The sequence below is a fragment of the Mesoplodon bidens genome (genome assembly GCF_964165515.1).
Source record: "Mesoplodon bidens genome assembly, chromosome: X".
NCBI lineage: Eukaryota > Metazoa > Chordata > Mammalia > Artiodactyla > Ziphiidae > Mesoplodon > Mesoplodon bidens.
In genome coordinates this window covers 114,876,117-114,895,102 of record NC_138163.1, presented here as the reverse complement: position 1 = coordinate 114,895,102, position 18,986 = coordinate 114,876,117, and the positions used below count along the sequence as shown (strand labels likewise).

Here is an 18,986-nt window from a genome sequence, read left to right as displayed (position 1 = left end):
CATTTCAGGTGTGCTAAGATACCAACTCCTCTAAGCTCTTCAGGGCAGCTGGAGCCCCTAGACCAATCACTTCTGACCACAAGATTTTTTACCCCAGGGTGCCCTACAAAAATAATTTCCAAATTTGTCATGGCATGAGAAAGGTTGAGAGTAATTCTAGTCCATCACTGCATAAAAGAACTTTCTGCAGTAACAGAAATGTTCCAGATCTGCCTGTCCAATAAGGTAACCACAAGACACATGTGGTTATTGAGCTCTTGAAATGTGGCTAGTGTGACTCAAGCTACTGGTTACTATATTGGATAGTGCAGCTCGAATATAAACTCTAAACTATATAATCTATTAGGAACCAAAGATGAAAAGCACAATTTAGCAATTTATCAGGCTCAACAAATATTAATTTGAAGTGTTAACAACCCATTGTGGGACCAGCAGGCACAAATTAAATTAATAGAGCACTAGCTTGAGAATACAGGCATCAAAGCAGACCTAATCTTTTAATGTGGCTAACATAGTTGGACATTTGCTGGCTGACTCTAGCTGTGTTCTCTTGTTGTCTTCTTTTTGTTTGATAACGTGGTGATGTGGCAAATGACAGTGTCGTTGCCTGAAAGTGGCTTCAAAGTCATACCTGCAGGCCTTACCTTACTGAGTTCAGGTCAGTTGTGGCATTTACACTGTTTTTCTAATGGGGCCTGAAGCAATCTAATAATTTGCCTTTAGGTCCTACAGACCATGTGGTGTTTACCATCCACCTCTCCATCTTAAATGAGCTGACAGTCATTGATGAGGCCACTGCTCTGTGTTTAGCAATGCTTTTATGCTAGGTTAATCAGTATGGAATTAACTATTGCTTGCAGCCATTGCCTTTGAAGCATTGTTTAATCTAAGCAAGAGCATTCTGGAGTATGTAGATGTATGAATCAAAATTCACAACCTAATTCCAATTTACAGTGAGGAAAAACAGATTAGATAATCTATTGTTTATTTATAAATTAATCCTAGGAGATGATTAATAACTGGCCTTCACCTCATGATTCCTACATTTGTTAATTCTTTCAAGAAAATGTTTTTGGAGGTACCTATTTGCCCATATTTCTCAAAATGACTGCCTCATTAACCTCTCTGCTTACATGATATATCAAGTCCAGCTCTGTTTCTTTATTCATGCTGCTCCCTCTTTTTGGAATGACCTGTTCCTCCTCTCTTCTCAGGTACATTTTATCCTTACTTCTGGAGGTCTTCAAATCCCTAATATCAGTGTTAATGCACACTAGCAAATATGAAGCACATTTTCTGTGCTAGGCCTAATATCAGCTACCCTTACGAGCTAGCTCATTTAAACTTCATGACAAAACTTTAAAAGATCAATTTCTTCAAGAAATATATTTTAGATCTACTTTATAGATGAGGAAACTGAGTTTCAAACATGTGAAGCAATTTTCATAAAAAATTTATAATGGAGCAAAGCCAAGGTTGGAACCTAGGACTTCCTGACTCTAAATAAAGCCTTTGACTTTTCCATTGCAGATACAGAAGCCAAAGAGGTCTATTAAAGGAATCTAATACAGGAGTCTATTAACTATTAACCTTGTACTCCTTGGAACACACTTTATGGCTTCCTTGTTTGACTTCTTGATTTCCATTCCTTGTTTGCACTGTGCCATCATCTTACTTCCTACGTCATGGTGCCTTCTCATACCAACAGAAAACCAATTATTTGCCAAGTGTGTGAGAGAGAGCATGGTGGACAGGGAAAGTCTTGGTCTTTCTGGGTAGTCTAGTTCAGGTACAATTATCTACTCTACCTATTACATGTTCCTCATCCGTGAATCTCTCTCTGATTAATATCCTATTTCTTCCATCCCTTAACTTAGAACTGTGATATCACCCATAGCCAGGAATACAGAGTTCGTCTTTTTATTAAATAGGGTATTTCATTTGTTGTTGTGTTACTGGTCATGTATCTTTGACCAGAGTGTAAATTACTTGTTCTGTACTTACTTGGCCTTGCCCTATGGCACCAACCCAAATGCTAGGCTAATCACTGGCATACAGTGATTACACACTGTTGACTGAGTGATTATCTTCATCTTTACATTATAAGTGGACAAAAAGAGACATCATAAAATTAAAATTCATTCCCCAGAGATGAGAAACATAGCTGAATATACTAACTTCTGGTCATAAATCACTCAAACAAGGATGACATATTTCTCATATAACTATACAAATAGTTGGTACTTATTATTTTTTAAAGGATACTAATAGTTATTTTCTGGATTCATGTAGTTTATTTTCTAGATGAGTAAGTTTTCTAAACTAACTGAAGCTTGTCTCAGCCATCGAAAATGTATTTTTTTTTTTTTGTGGTATGCGGGCCTCTCACCGTTGTGGCCTCTCCCACTGCAGAGCACAGCCTCCGGACGCGCAGGCGCAGCGGCCATGGCTCATGGGCCCAGCCGCTCCGCGGCATGTGGGATCCTCCCGGACCAGGGCACAAACCCGCGTCCCCTGCATCGGCAGGCGGACTCTCAACCACTGCACCACCAGGGAAGCCCCGAAAATGTATTTTTAATGAACAGTTTTTAATGTAAATCTTCAGAAAAAAGGAGCATACAATTACTGCCTTTTAAAATAGAATGCATGAAATACAGTTAAGTTTTTCCTTAAGTCATTCTACAAAAGTTTTTTGAGCATCCACTATATTCTACCTGTTACAGAAGACACTAAAAACACTAGGGACATGAAAGTTAAAAAAAATTTTTTTTTAACCACCGTAAGCCCTGTTCTCAGGGATTGTACACTTTCAAGAGGAAGTCAGATGTGTAGAAGGAAAAGTTACAACCCAGCCTCTTAAAGGTTGGATAGACATGAGGAAACTTTAGCCTGAGAATTGATACCTGTGGTAGTTATGGAAGGTGAGTTAGGATTTAAGAAGGAGCAATATGATGTTCCAGAATGAGCATAGGAGGCACGTTGCAAAAGAATCTAAGAGAATGGTGAACTGGAAAAATGGTAGACTGTTCCGTGTGCTTGATGCAGAGCAGCCTGAGGCTAGTTCTAGACTAAAGGAGCATAAAAAATTCACATGGGATCATGCTACTTGCCTCCTTACAAACCTCCATTGATCCCATATCAATTACTGAATAAAAGTCTTAACTTGCTAAAGTATCTAAGAAATGTAAGCAAGCCCAGCCCAGATGAGCAAAGCCACATGTTTGACCGGGAATTGACCACAGATGCATGAGTGAGCTGAGCAAAGATCATTCCAGCTTGGGCGAGATCCACTGAACCCCCCAGGTGTCTCATAGACTCACGAAAAATAATAAACGGCCACTATTTTAAGCTACTAAGATTTAGGGTAATTTATAACTCAGTAATGTTTAGCTGACAAATTGTATTAGTGCTTTTTCCTAAAGTAAAATGCCTTTGCTCTATTTATTATAAACAAAGAAATGGGAAGACGTATAGAAACAAATTTTGCTGAGCAAATAGCGCTGTGGTATTGCTTTGAGCTGGCATAGATACAGTTCAATTTCATTTCATTTCTTGTTATAAACTTGGCTCAAAATTGCTCATTTATACTTCACTATATGGACATATGTAGATACATGCACATATTCATGCTATATATAACATTCAAAAAATTTACCAAACCCTAAAGTTTTCATATCCATGATATTTTTGAAAAACTGTTTTTATTTTGGATAATTTCAAGCATAATGGACACAAAAATAGAGTAGCATAATGAAATTCCATGTACCCGTCACTCAGTTACAGTAATTATCAACATCCTGTGGATGTTGTTGTTTGTAACAGGCCTTTGTTTTGGTACTCATTTTCTTTTCGAGGATATGAGTGGTGTTCAATGCAACTAAGAACAAATTTGCAGTTTGTTCCCGCACTGCTGAAAAGAAAATTCTTAAAATGACTAACCCCAGTTTGTTGCCAAGTAACCCTTAGCTATGCACTGATAGCAAAAGTAATATAACAGTATTTGCAGCATAATTAGATTTTAATAGCAAGTTTTATTTAAAGAGTGCCTGATCTTATTGCTCATAGGCATGCTTTTCTTTCTTGGATTTCTTTTCTTTTTGGTGGTAATCACGTTTTTAATGACTTGTGATAGACTTTCCTTTTATGAAACAACAGAAAACTGCCATAGGAGCTTTTTAGTAAGCATTTAGACGTTGTTGAAGCTGCTTAAAATCCTTTTAGATAGGAGGTTATTATTTGATAAATAACCGTTTTATAAAATGATTTCTGCAAAAAAGATTAATTCCCAACAGTGTTATTTGAATGAATGATACCAGTTTAAACAGGAAAAAGTGATGATTATGTAGCCGAGTAAGTTACAGCTGAATAAATGAACGAATGGAAATTTAGGTTTCTGTTTTTTCATTGTAACCAGAATAGAGAAACCAAAATGCTTTCCTTCAGTCTGCCTTCCAGATGGATTTCTTGGGAAGGAAGGAAGTATGATATGAAAGGAGGGAGGCAGGGAAAAGAAAAGGAAGAAAAGAAGGAAAGGAAGATGGGAGGGACGGTAAACAGAAAGAAGGGAAGAAAAAGGAAGACGGGTGGAAGGAGAGAGGCTAATTATCTGTAGGCATATTTCTTTAAGCAGTCATGTCATTAAATATCACAAGCAGCCTGTAACTTAGTATACAGTATTTATATTACTATTATATTGGAATTTTGGGGTTCCAACTGTACAGAAATTAGATTGGATTCAAAGACTGTCAGAGGAAACTGCTATCTCCCAGTGCAACCTTATCATTGAAGTCAAGAAAGTCAAGAAAGTTAAAGCAAGTGCAGAAGTTGAATATATCAGCATTTGACAAATCTACTGTTACTGTCCCATAAGAAGCTGACCACCAGTGAAGTTTAATTCATCGAGAAAAATGCAATTCAGTAATAGTAGAATTGTTTGTTTAATTTATGTTTCCACATTTTATGCAAAAGTGATGTTATTTTTTACAGGATATGGGTGGTTATAAAGTCACTCTAAAGGAAGTCTCTAATATTTTATATAATTACTACAAAACTTTAAAAATTTTAGTTCATATATATAAACCTTGGATTTCAATGGAGAATATGCTTTTGAAGGTTCATTTTCTCTTTGGTAACAATTTTAATGGGATTTCTAAAACGCTTCCCCTTATTTTGGTCCACCGTCATAATGAGAGCCTCAAATTGTATGTCATCATCAAGTTCTGTATTCATTAAAGGGTTCTGCTTATGAGAGCCGATGACAGATGTAATCCTCTCTTCTAATCTTAAGAAATCAGTGTTAGGCTTATTCAAATTCTACAGTAAAACTTCATGATTGTGAAATACAGTTGAGTCCTAACACAGACCTTTCTGCCTCTCTGTTTCCAAAATCCATCAAAATGTTTTTCCCCAAGTCTTCCCCATATCATCAGAAACCCCAGGAGAAAAATAAGGTGTCTAATAGAAACTACATTAGAAATCACAAATGTTGGAAAGTAGACTACAGAAATGGAAAGCATGTGACCATTAAAATTAAATGACATAGGTTCAGATCTTGGCATCTATCCTCACTGGCTGTTGGTTTGGGGAGAAGCTTCTAGATTTTTTCATTGTAGCAAATGGATGATCAAATGAAATAATGTAACTGCACACCCCAAAATAGTGTGTTAATTTTTCCTACACATATGCTTATTTGCAATCTTACATTTATGTTCTTGTGTCTTAAAAGTCTTAAATTTATGCTGAGAGTTCCAGCTTACCTGTCAATTTAATAGTTTGTGAATGAAATTAAGCAAAGTATGCTATGTTAGCTTTTAATGATAAATTGAGATATTACATGGGCTACTTTGTTTTTAATCCCTGGCTAGATCCCTTGAATACTTACTGCCAGTTATCAAAAAAATGTATATATAATATATATGTATACATATATATTTTTTAGACTACCTTCTGTTGGTAAATATGTGTTCAGTGATTGCAAACAACTTTCAAATTAAGTGAAGTATAATAGTACAATATTAGGAAGATTTTGCTGTGAAATAATTATGTAATATTTCATCACCTAAATGTTTTATAATAGGTTTGAATTATTTCTGCAGTTCTGGGTTACCTCCACTACTCTGCATTAGATGGTTTATTCTATGTCTTTAGAGAAGAACCTCTTATTTTTTAGTCGTTTGGGTAGGGACAAGAGGCCTTGGTGGTGGTCATCCTCGCTATAAGGGTTTGGAAGGAGGAAGAGGTTACTCATTCTTTATATGGACTCTCACATTAATTATTCTCATTTTGGCCTCCCGTCTCTCCCTTGTACCCTGTCAGACATACCTGACCTTTCTGTGTGCTAAGCCTATGCAGACTTTCATACACCCTTCATGGCTCTCTTGATTGCTGTGGTCCACTGTACGGTGACCCAGACTACAGCTTCCTCCATCCTGTTTCATCATTCCTCATGTTTTCAATAGCTTTCTGTCTACTAGAAAATTAAAGTCTCTTGTCCAATTCAGGCTTGAAATATAGGTAATACAACCACTTTAAATATATGGTTATCATAAGGCAGGGCTTCTCAAGCTCAGCATTATTGATATCTGGCACAGGATAATTATTGTGAGGGGCTTTTATGTGCACTGTAGGATGTTTAAAAGCATCCCTTGTCAAATAGTACCCCCCTCGCCAGTTGTGACAACCCCAGTTGAAAACCACTGTCAGAGAGCCATACCAATGAGTAATTGTGCAAGATACTATAACATGAAGAAGAAGCCAAGAGGTGTGAATATCTTCTACATTGAAGTATGATATAAGTAAACCAACCCAATATAATTTGGAAGGACATTAAAGTACATTACACTATCCTGTGGAAGTGTAATGTCTTACTGTGATATTCCAAGCCAAGCAGAGAATAAAATATTTTCTGACTTTCAGTAGTAACATGGTGCCTTTTGTGTATTCCACAATTTCCCTTAATACGCATTTCCAGACAGCCTGGGATTTATTATTTTCGTTTCTTGAGGGCCTTTTATCTACTAATATAAAAAGAAAAAAATGATATGATAATTTTGCTTACTTTCTCATTACTAGGGAAGAGATACTTTCCCTCATAGGACATATAATTTTTTGGAATTGACTATTGTCCCTAGAAGCTAATTGGTGACTGTTAGTTCCTTCTTTGCCTGTCAGCAGAAGTGAAAACAGTAGTGGGCATGCTCACCTACTTGATTACAGGTATTATATCAATCAGCATTCTTTTCCTAGGGTTCATCATAATTTCTGCAGGTAATTATATATTGTTTCCTTCTTCTCACCACTTTTTTGCTTTAGCTTTGACTACACACAGATTTATTTAAGATGGTTGAAATCAGTCATGCAATCAGAATTTATCCCCACAGCAGTTGTGCAAAATTCACTGCAGCAGTTGTTTTAAAAATAAGAATTAAAAATATTAAACCACCTTTATTTATTCTGTCTACCTATGCTCTCTTTTGTTTGCCCTTCATATTCTTCTCAGCTCATTAGGTCAGAATCAGGGTGTAGTGGGTGACTGAATGAGTTCTAAAATCAACCATGAGTCTGGGTGCAGCAAGCAGGGCTGCAGACAATGGAAGCTGGGAAGTGGGGCTTTAGAGACAACCATAGAAGGCGGCAAGTGAATAGAAAACCTGAGCCCTAACATTAGCTCCGTGTTAGTTAACTTTTCCTATGATATTCTTACGTGATTCTATTTTAAAAACAAGTATTGAATGAATATAATCTTTTCATTGTTTATGTTACCTGGGAGGTTTATCAAGATAATGGGAAGTGATGAAATATAAATTCCATAATGTCTTTGTTAGTACTTCACAATTAATATTTTTAAATAAGAAAAAACTAAATTATATATGATGATATTAAATTTGCTGACTGAATATGTGCCACATATCATTGAACCAAGGGAATACTAGAGAGTCATTCTTAGTATCTTGACTAAGCATGCTCCTGATTCTATTAGTCAAAAATAAGTTTGGTGGTATACATATTTTTTTATGAATGGTGTTAAAGCAAAGGATAGTAGAGGTTAGCCAAAGTTTATCTCATGATAAATGAATATGGCATTAGCCTGAAACATGAAGCTTTTTTTTTTAGACCACTTCTCAGTCCTCTGGGAGACCAGAGGAGATGAGTCATCAGCCAGTGGCTTGGTTTTTCAAAATGTAAATCATTGATCAGTAGTAAAATTCTCTAGCCTCTATGCATAATTGGAGGTGACTGAATTGATTTATAAAAACATGTCTCTTGATTCCTACTATCTTATAAAACTGCCCCTCTTGTACTGCCCCCCTATCATTAAGGAGCACTGCCCTTCAGGTGTTTGCTCAAGTGCATAACTGGGGATCCCCCTTAACTTCTAGATTTTCATTTACATTCCATATCAAATCCATCAGTAAATTTTGTTAGTTCTACCTACCAAATAGGTATTTAAAGGAAAAAATCCTACCACTTTCAGCAGCAGCACTAATGTATCATCACCATTTGGTGTACTGCTTCCATACCCTCCTTGCTGGCCTTCTGCCTCCACACTACTCCGTCGTCCTAGATGTGAACACCAAGGTGCCAGAGTGACACTTTTGGCATATAAATGCCACCAGAAGCTCCTCTCCACAAGTCTCCAGTGCATTCTCATTAGGTTTAGAATAAAACCCAAGTCTTTTCCATGTTCTACAAGGCCGTGCCTGAATTGGCCCATGACTATCTCTGAACTCATTGCCGCTCTTCCCTTTTGTCAAGATAGCTATAATGATCTGTGCCTTCCCTCAAACATGCCAAGTGCACTGCCATTTCATGGCCTTTGCACCTTCCTCTGCCTGCCATAATCTTCCTCCAGGTATTTCCATGGCTGGTTCCCTCCTTTCACAGAGATCTGTTTCAAAGATCTTCAAAGCAAACTTTCCTGACATTCCTCTAAAACAGCACCTGCGCTAGCTGCTTTGTTTTCTTTTTCTTTTTTTATAAATTTATTTATTTTATTTATTTACTTTTGGCTGCCTTGGGTCTTCGTTGCTGCATGCAGGCTTTCTCTAGTTGCTGCGAGCAGGGGCTACTCTTCGTTGCGGTGCATGGGCTTCTCACTGCAGTGGCTTCTCTTGTTGCGGAGCACGGGCTCTAGGGGTGCGGGCTTCAGTAGTTGTGGCACATGGGCTCAGTAGTTGTGGCTCACAGGCTCTAGAGCGCAGGCTCAGTAGTTGTGGCGCATGGGCTTAGTTGCTCCACGGCATGTGGGATCTTCCCGGACCAGGGCTCAAACCCATGTCCCCTGCATTGGCAGGCGGATTCTTAACCACTGCGCCGCCAGGGAAGTCCCAGCTGCTATATGTTCTACAGTACTTAGAACTACCTGATATTATGTTATGAATGTATTCATTTACACATATAGTTTCCATCTCCCTCTCTGGAATGCAAGTTCCATGAGAGCAGGAGTTGTGTCTGTCTGGTTCACTGTTACACCCTCTAGTAGCTAGAAAAATTCCTGGCAAAGAGAAGGTGTTTTAAAAATATTTGTTGAGGGCTTCCCTGGTGGCGCAGTGGTTAAGAGTCTGCCTGCTGATGCAGGGGACATGGGTTCATGCCCCAGTCCTGGAGGATCCCACGTGCCGCGGAGCGGCTGGGCCCGTGAGCCATGGCCGCTGAGCCTGCGCGTCCAGAGCCTGTGCTCCGCAACGGGAGAGGCCGCGGTAGTGAGAGGCCCGCGTACTGCAAAAAAAAAAAAAAAATTTGTTAAAATGAATGAATGAACATATTTTTAAAATTTGCATTATAAGCTATACTTATCAAACTATATGAATAAAAAATATTAAGTATCAAAGCTAGTCAAATTAATTTTGATTTTCCTGAATACATGCAATTTGATAGATTATATTAAGAGTTACATCCTTGGGAGTATTTGCTTTATCACTTTGACATGACTCCTAGATCAAGGTTATCATTTATATGGTGTTTGTTTGTTCATAAACCACTTTCCCTGCACTCTCTGCTCAGTTGATTTGCCACTCCTTCCTCTTTGAGGCTTCTGAGGTTCCATGGCTCCATTGGGAGTTACCATAATTGTTTGCAACAGAAAGGAGAAATTTTGCCAATCCCAGTGCATTAGAGATAAGTGAAAAGTTAAGCACCTTTCTTCTCCCAAATGGCTTCACCTAGTATACACTCATATTTTCTCCCATCCATTCATTTTTTTTCTCTGAAGGAACATGAGGTTTTGTCTACTTGCTATATATATCGTGAGTGCTATGCTCCACTATTAAGAACTAATGTTAAAACATTCCAGACCAAAGAAAGCAGAACTGAAATCCCGTTTTGAGTCATTGAAGCTCTATGAGTAATTCACATTCCGTTGACTTGCTAGGACAATAGGCAGTTGGTTGTCGAGTCTTATAAGTTTAAAAAAAAGTACATGCAGACAGCAAAACAAACCAAAAATCTCCATTGTAAAATGGAGCGTGTTGGTGGGATTGCCACAGAGCGTGTTTTATTGTCAGCTGAATAAATCTGTGAGTATTGTTTTGTGACCAGATTTAGCTGGTAGATTTAAATAGGGTCATAAAGAAATTACCTCTGAGTATAGCACTCATCACAATGCATCATATATGCGTTCTCATCTCATACATTCTTATGTATAACTCCATGCCTTATTGGTCATTTTATTTGTAATATAGTACTTATTATTTGCAGGTACTTCATAAAGGCTCTTGAAATTGACTCGTGGAGTTATATTTTAATTATGTATCTAGGTTGTAAGCTCTGTGAGGGTTAAAAGCTGTGTTTTGTTTATCTTTGTTTGAGTCCTTTACAATCCCAGTACCTTGCTTGCATATCTAAAAGTCTTCAAAATGCTTTTGTTGAATTGTGTTTTTGAAGGATGGACCAGTTCTCCTGCTATGGAAACTAATGTAGGAAATATTAATGATTCTTAAATTCAGAATGTAAATGCCTTTTGAACCCTTATCTAAATATCCAGTTCATTATTTTACAAACAATATTTTTTTTTCTTCTCAGGCTACAAAGAATGCTAAATGCTATTGTCCCAAACTTCGATGGGTATCATTAGAACAGATGTATTTTCCATCTAATATAGCCAGGCATTTAATCTGTTATCCTATTTAATCCTTACACCAAGCCATAAGGGGAAAATGTCACATTTTTTATATAAGGAGACTGAGACTTATAGAGTTTAAATTAGTTCTCCAACTTGCCAAACCAACCAGGTCTAACTTCTAACAGTCAGAATTTATTAGACCCATGTCTCCCTGAAAAATACGTGTATTATCTTTCTTACCTTACCATAATGCTTCTAAGAAACAAAGCAGAGAAGACACTATTTAAAATACATTTTGAAAAGTATCTATGATTTTGAAAGAACAGATTTTGTGGTAGGACAATTTTAAGTATCCAAGAAATATTAATTATTCTCAAGAGTATTTGAGGGACTAAACTTAAATTTTAGAGGGGTGTCAAAACAAAGGTACACTCATCCTAAATATCTCATATTTCTCTTCTCTTTAAGAACATTAGAAAAATTCGAGAATACTGGACTCATTTCCCTGGTCTCTTGTCACTTTTGCTTTGGAAAATTGGATCCTCTTTTTCACTATTCCATAACCCAAGTGTACATGGCATGGGGAAAAAAGAGAGAGACTTCATCTCTTCATAATTATTTAGGGAACGTTAACATAGGAATTATTCCTATACACAACTTTGTGTATACCGCCTTCCAGATGTTTCTCTAACTAGCAGCTGGTAAGCAAAACAAACGTCCTTTAAATTGTTCCTTCTACTCTGAAGAATGGTTTTGTTGATCAGGACATATTAATAACTCTGTAAAAGATTTTTATTTTAAAATAGAAATAAAGATTTTTAATTTCAAAATGAAAACACTTTTAAAATAACTATGTTATCTTTAATGTTGTCAATGGGATATTCTGAAGAATAAAATGAGAGCTTGAAAATATTTTTGTTGGTGGATTCATAGAAATATTTCAATGCATAGGTAGCCAGAGAAACATCTCTACTATAATTGTTGTGTATTTTTTTGTAGACAAAATGTGATTAGGATTTAAAATCAGCCTGTGCTTCATGTCACTACTGTTAGACTTGCTTTATTTTTTCAATGATTTCAGCTTAGTGAGTGTGTGTGTGTGTGTGTGTGTGTGTGTGTGTGTGTGTGAATGAGAGAGAGAGAGAGAGGGAGAGAGAAGGAAAGAAAGGGTCCCAAAAGGCAAGATGTTTTCTTGACAATAAAATGTTAGTTGGTCTAGTCATGGTCTAATGCTTATAACTTTGTTTTTTATTGTAACTAATTTGTCTGAGTTCCTTCCAGTCGTACTTTTGCCCATGCAGAAAATGAAGAGGGCTTTGTGTTTGTGTTCGTTTTGTTTGGTCATTACCATTCCTGCATTTGTTTGCCAGTTTTGTCTTCTGTCAATTCAATTCAACTAATATTTGTTAAGCACCATAAAGTGTCAGAAATATTCAAATAATGGATAATTCAGCACATGTCTTTTCTTTGTGGCAGCACAATTGTTCACCCTCAAATGACTGTGGAGCTATATCTTAGCTTTAATGGTCACCCCATTTCACAGTCATGTGTCAAATCTGTAGTCACCTCTTGTGTTCTCTGACAGTTTCAGTTCACTTTTATCAAAGACAAGTGAATCATACAAGAAACATGCCTCAACAGTATCCCTCTAGAGCATAGTATCAGAACTTAGAGGTGACAGATTGCACAGTACGAGTGCTCTGCTGTAGGTTATAGTCACTTATTTGTATGTTTTTGCTCTCCTGACAGATTGCTCACACCTTGAGGGGAATCACTGCACAGGGCTAGTAGTTGCTTGACAGAACTGGGAGGCAAAGATCTAGCAAGGACTCTAGCTTGAATTTGCTCTGTTACCTTTGGCAAACCAGTTGTGCTTTTTACACCTCGGATCTTTGACCTCTAACACAAGGGAGTTGAATTATAGATTTGTCTGGGTATATTCCCAGGAGCGGGGTTGCTGGGTCATATGGTAACTCTAGTTTTCTTAGGAACCTCCATACTGTGTTGCACAGTGGCTATACCAACTTACATTCCCACCAACAGTGTAGGAGGGTTCCCTTTTCTCCACATCCTCTCTGGCATTTGTTATTTGTAGACTTTTTTTAATGATGGCCATTCTGACCAGTGTGAGGTGGTGCCTCATGGTAGTTTTGATTTGCATTTCTCTAATTATTAAAAAGATACATGCACCCCTATGTTCATAGCAGCACTGTTCACAGTAGCCAAAACATGGAAGCAACCTAAATGTCCATTGACAGACGAATGGATAAAGAAGATGTGGTACATATATACAATTGAATACTACTCAGCCATAAAAAAGAATGAAATAATGCCATTTGCAGCAACGTGGATGCAACTAGAGATTATCATACTAAGTGAAGAAAGTCAGAAAGAGAAAGACAAATACCATATGATATCACTTATATGTGGAATCTAAAATATGACAAAATGAACCTATGTACAAATCAGAAACAGACTCATAGACAGAGAACAGACCTGTGGTTGCCAAGGGGGAGTGGGGAGGGAGAGGGGTGAACTGGGAGTTTGGGGCTGGTAGATGCAAACTATTACATTTAGAATGGATAAACAACGAGGTCCTACTGTAAAGCACGGGAACTATGCTCAATATCCTGTAATAAACCATAATGGAATAGAATATTAATAAAAGTGTATATATGTTTATAACTGAGTCACTTTGTACATCAGAGACTGGCACAACATTGTAAATCAACTATACTTCAATTTAAAAAAGAAAAAAAATGTAAAAAAAGAAAAAGTAAAAAATTAAGTAAATAAAACAAGGGAGTTGAATCAGCCCAGAATTTTTCACTATTGCCATTATTTTTTAACTTCTGATTACTGTTAGATGTAAAGGCAGAAACCAAAGATATTCCAAAGCCACTATCACAATACCTAGCACATTATAGTGTCCAGTATACATCAGTTGAGTTGAATTGGATTTGGGGGGTTAAAATCTTGGATGGAATACTGATGTATAAGTAAAAGCAGAGCTACTTATATCAAGAGAGGGGTAGGCAGTACAACAAGGTATGGAGTCAAGGCCCTCGGTCCACCCCTTATCTGTATATGCATTTCACCTGCCCAGAGGGGCACTGTGGAAACCATAGGGCTTTAGGGAACACAATTTAAAAATCAAAGAACTTAATAAGCTTATAATTTTTTCTGGCTTGAACACTCTGATTCCTCTGTTAACTTGGAGTTGCCCCATGAGGATAATATGGAAAGATCTTAAGGATGTAACATTATGCCATGGGGTGGGTGGTGTGTTGGGGTGGAGAACCACACAACCATTTTATATTTCTGAGCAAATGTCCTATCTATGGATTTTATTATCTTTCTCTACAGATATCTTCTTTTATTATAAATTAGTGTGGGATGTGTTTGAACAGGGAACATTTTTCTCAGCTGCTTTCTATAACTGTTGAATTGTCTGCTTGTGACTCAACAATCACAAGCTTTTATAAACGGAGTTAATTTACGAAGAAACAGGTTATTTTGATGCCATATTGCTTTTGAAGTTACCTGAAACCATTTGATAACCAGAGCCTAGGAAATGTGGCTCTTTGACCTATTAATGGTGAACTGGTTTGCCAGCATTTAGTGACTAACCTACTTATTTAGCTATTAGGAGAATAAAAATCTGTTAAGATCACTTTAGGCAAGACATACAAGTACTTGAGGTTAATCAGAGTGATGTCAAATCTTTGAGAAGAATTTCAAAGTGATTTATCTCATCTTATTACCCCAACTTTCCTTTCCCCTTCCTTCCCATCCCTGTGTTAAATATTAATGAAGATGAATGAATAATGCATTCAATTAGTTATGAACAAAAGCTACTGATCTATGTGAGGTTGGTCTTCCAAACCAGGACTCTTAAAACTCATTCCTGTTTTTCGGTGCTGGGATGCATCATCCGTTTGCACTGACTGTGTTTTCTGTTAAGGAGAGATAGAGGTGAGCTGCTGAAGCAGATTGAATTCTTGAATCCTCTGGTGATGAGGATTTGTGGCCAACTCCGGGCACAGCTGTCTAGATCAGCCTTCTGGTTATCAACCAAACTGGCGTGTCCTCCTGGCAAGGAGGGAAGCCCTCAAAGCAAAATCATTTAATTTTTCAATCAATTTCAGCAACCCTTAATTGATCATTTCTGTACTTCTCACAGAGTGGAAGTTGCAGTGACAGATTTCACAGGGACCTGGGCATTTCAGTCAGAGAGGGTGAGGAGGGAGTCTTTAATGAAGGATCACTGACTGTTTGTCTAAAGTCCAGATAGTCTAGTTAGCTAGGAATGAAGTATGCAATGGGAAACCTATCTTCAAGATGCTTAATAGCCAACTCTTAGATCTGTACACTGATCATTGATAAATTGATAAGTGCACAGAGCAGTAATGTGTAGAAGCTAAAAATCAAAGACGGTATATCATGCAAATTAGCAATAAGTACTATAAAATGTCATGGATAATAGTAGTAAGGGGTTCTGACTAAATGAAAAGTATTACTTAAAATATAACTTGGTGACTACTTTTATGCATGTTTGAATATGCAGCTTGTATTTGTAGTAATGTAATGCCACATTGCTGCCTCATTTATAGGAGATATATGTGAGAAATACTTAATCTAATTACTAAATTATGGGTTTTGAGGCAATGTGATCCAGGGTAGGGAAACTAGGAATGGGATTAAGAAGAAAGAGGCAATATTATGCCCCCCCCAAATCATTGAAATGCACGATACAGATATTATGTGTATCTTTAATTAACACAGAGAAAATGTAGGGTACCCTGTAAAAAGGAAAGCAAGGTGAAAATTGAAAATATTTAGTGAAGTACAATCATACATTCTTAAGGACTGACCGATCCTGATTCTGTACTTCAACAGTCTCATGTGACTGCCAATTTGGTAGTGTTATATTTGACTCATGTATAATCTAATAGCTTTTCAGCTCGCCTGAAGGTACTACCTGCAATATGTAAGTCATTACTTGGTAGAATGCTTTCACACACTACTCAGAGAATGAAAACTACTTGGGAAAATAAACTGTGTTCTATCCTTCAGTTTATGCAGCATAACTATAAGTCTGTATTATTATTGTTTTTCAGCCCCTCTGACTGATAAACCACCCAAGCTTTTGTATCCTATGGAAAGTAAACTGACAATTCAGGAGACCCAGCTGGGTGAGTAATTCCTTAATTCTAGTTAATACACTTTTCTCATTACGTTCTGACTGTTAATAAGCCTAGATTGTAACCTGGTGTAATACTCTGAGCTAAGCCCATGTTTATTTAAAGGGAGCAAAATTAGAAAATACCAGCAAATAAGGCGTATTCCATCCCCCTGGTGCGTGCGTTAGGACTAAGCTGGACATATGGATATAAAAACTCATGTGTTATTTAGATGGTTGTTGAAAAATTAGATGGACTGAAGGGTTTGCTGATGGTATCATTTTGTCATTTTATAAGGCTTGAATTGTTGGATTTTAAAATTTATTTTACTTATTTATTTATTTTTGGCTGCGTTGGATCTTCGTTGCTGCGCGCGGGCTTTCTCTAGTTGCGGCTAGCGGGGGCTACTCTTTGTTGCAGTGTGCGGGCCTCTCATTGCGGTGGCTTCTGTTGTTGCAGAGCACGGGCTCTAGGTGCGCGGGCTTCAGTAGTTGTGGCATGTGGGCTCAGTAGTTGTGGCTCGCGGGCTGTAGAGCGCAGACTCAGTAGTTGTGGCGCACGGGCTTAGTTGCTCCACGGCATGTGGGATTTTCCCCAACCGGGGCTCGAACCTGTGTCCCCTGCATTGACATGTGGATTCTTAACCACTGCGCCACTGGGGAAGCCCTTGAATTGGTTTTAAAACAGGCAGTGTGGAACTGTTTGACTTATAATACCCACTAATATGTTAAAATACAATTTTTGAAAATTGGGGGAAAGGGTAGAGATTCATTAAAGTAAATGACACTATTACAGTTAAAAATCATTTTTATCCAGCCAAATATAATGGACATTGTGATAGTTAAGTTATGGATAATATATTCATAAAATGTGAGCGAGTGGCTTTTGGTTAAAGGACTGAAACATAAGAATATGTACAGAATATGCCTTGGTAAAAATATCTAGTCCACAAATAAGAATTTTAACATATTTATCTTAGAGTTAAGTCTAGAATTTCTTAGTCTGATTTATCTATCTGTATTCAGTTATACCAAATTATGGGAAATTTCCCCTCTTGTTTATAAATATATACAGCACATTCAGTTATATTTTTTTATTTGAAATATGGTATGCATGTATGTATATATCATAAACTTTAGCAGAAAATTAGTTGTTTTTAGTGGTTTGATATAAAAGGTTATCAAAACTACAATTTAAACCATATATTCATGTTTGTTAAGGAATTTTTTCTTACATTAACCATTTGAAAGTAGAAATGCATTTAATGAATACAACTAAAAAAAATGCATAGTCCATCCCTTATGTTATCAATGTTATTATTGTTACTGGGGAGAGAGTTTAAATCAAAATGGTAAATCTGTCTTCAAAATGAAGATTACAGATCTGATAATCTTTACTAATAGCACATCCAAAGTTATAGTGCAAAAAGATAAGATGATGGTTTTAGAGACTATAAAATTATCGTAGTCAACAGATTTCCAACATTGGAAATATTCACTCACTTTGAGGCATGAACATATGTAATTTTTATACAAGTCAGGGTATTAATGTTTCTTTGATGATAAACCTAAGGCTTTGAATTAATTCCATATACATGCAAGTAGTTTTATAATTGTCATTATTTTGAGATGGGAGACTACAAGCAGCATTAAAGCCATGCTGTATATGAAACAAACATATCAAAATTGTATCGCGCTCTTTACTCATGCTATGGTATATTGAGGTATATTAGATGTTATTGCTACTTTGAAAAGAAATTTTGAAATATAAAATTTCCTAAGCGGCCATTCTCATACAGACCTTTCAATAACTCCTAGGAAGATATATTTCTAAGAAGTTATGCAAAACTATAAATATCTTGGACCAAGAGGGAGTGGTTTATTGTACCAGTTATCTGTAATGAGCATAGCCAAAATGATATTAATTGTATCTCTTTACTTGAAAAAATGATTCAAAGAATTTTACAATAGATGGTTGCCCATTGGGTTTCCTTATATTGTCCCTGAATTTGGAATAAATGAAATTGTTCTCTGTCTTCTAAAATGTTTTACAGAATGGAATAAATCATTTGTAAAGCTTTCTTTTTTTTCAAAAATTACTTTTTCTTGAACAAAAATTATAAAACCAAATCAAATTGAAAATATGAAAATTTCTTATGCAAATTGGAAGGTTTGGCTGTATATTTGTTTGAAGAAAGATGGGCATGTCTTGATAACAATCAGAATGCTCCAGAAAATACTCTAATTAACTCCTTTATTGTCACTGCTGAAAGGAATACCTTTTAAGCACCAAGTAAACCATAGACATCAACCTGGGACTTGTATTGTTTTAAACAACTTTTGTTTTATTTTCTAACTCCAGTTCTCAGTGTGATACATCGTTTACTAGTTTGAGAAATCTAACCTTAATCCATGAATTTTTGAGCAACAGTTGATTTGAAATAACTACCTTTTAGTGTTGCTACTTTAATAGTATTGGGATAGGTGAACAGCTGATCACAAAGGATAAGTGAAAATAGGAAATGATGTTAAGGACCAAAAAAAAGGAAAGACTCGAGATGCCTAAAATATGTTTGTTTTCTATAATATGTACTTTGATTTTTCACCTCCTTTGGGATTTAATTTTTGCCCTTTCCAGATTTGAAAAAGCTATTAATTTCAACAGGCTCAAAATGTGTTGTCAAATCCTAAGGAAGGGAACTGAGTGAAGAGTCAAGGGTGGGGGAGTAAGGAGGGTGGCCAGGA

At 36.7% G+C, this 18,986-nt stretch overlaps 1 protein-coding gene across 1 annotated transcript in view; it reads left to right on the top strand.

The window, feature by feature from the left end:
• The window catches only part of IL1RAPL1 (interleukin 1 receptor accessory protein like 1), a gene marked incomplete at both ends in the record, with an annotated part of 1,089,842 nt that overhangs the window by 797,802 nt on the left and 273,054 nt on the right, over positions 1 to 18,986 (top strand). The window contains one exon of the mRNA XM_081223323.1: positions 16,180 to 16,254. Coding sequence (XP_081079449.1) covers positions 16,180 to 16,254 — 75 coding nt within the window. The remainder of the gene's footprint in view (positions 1 to 16,179; positions 16,255 to 18,986) is intronic.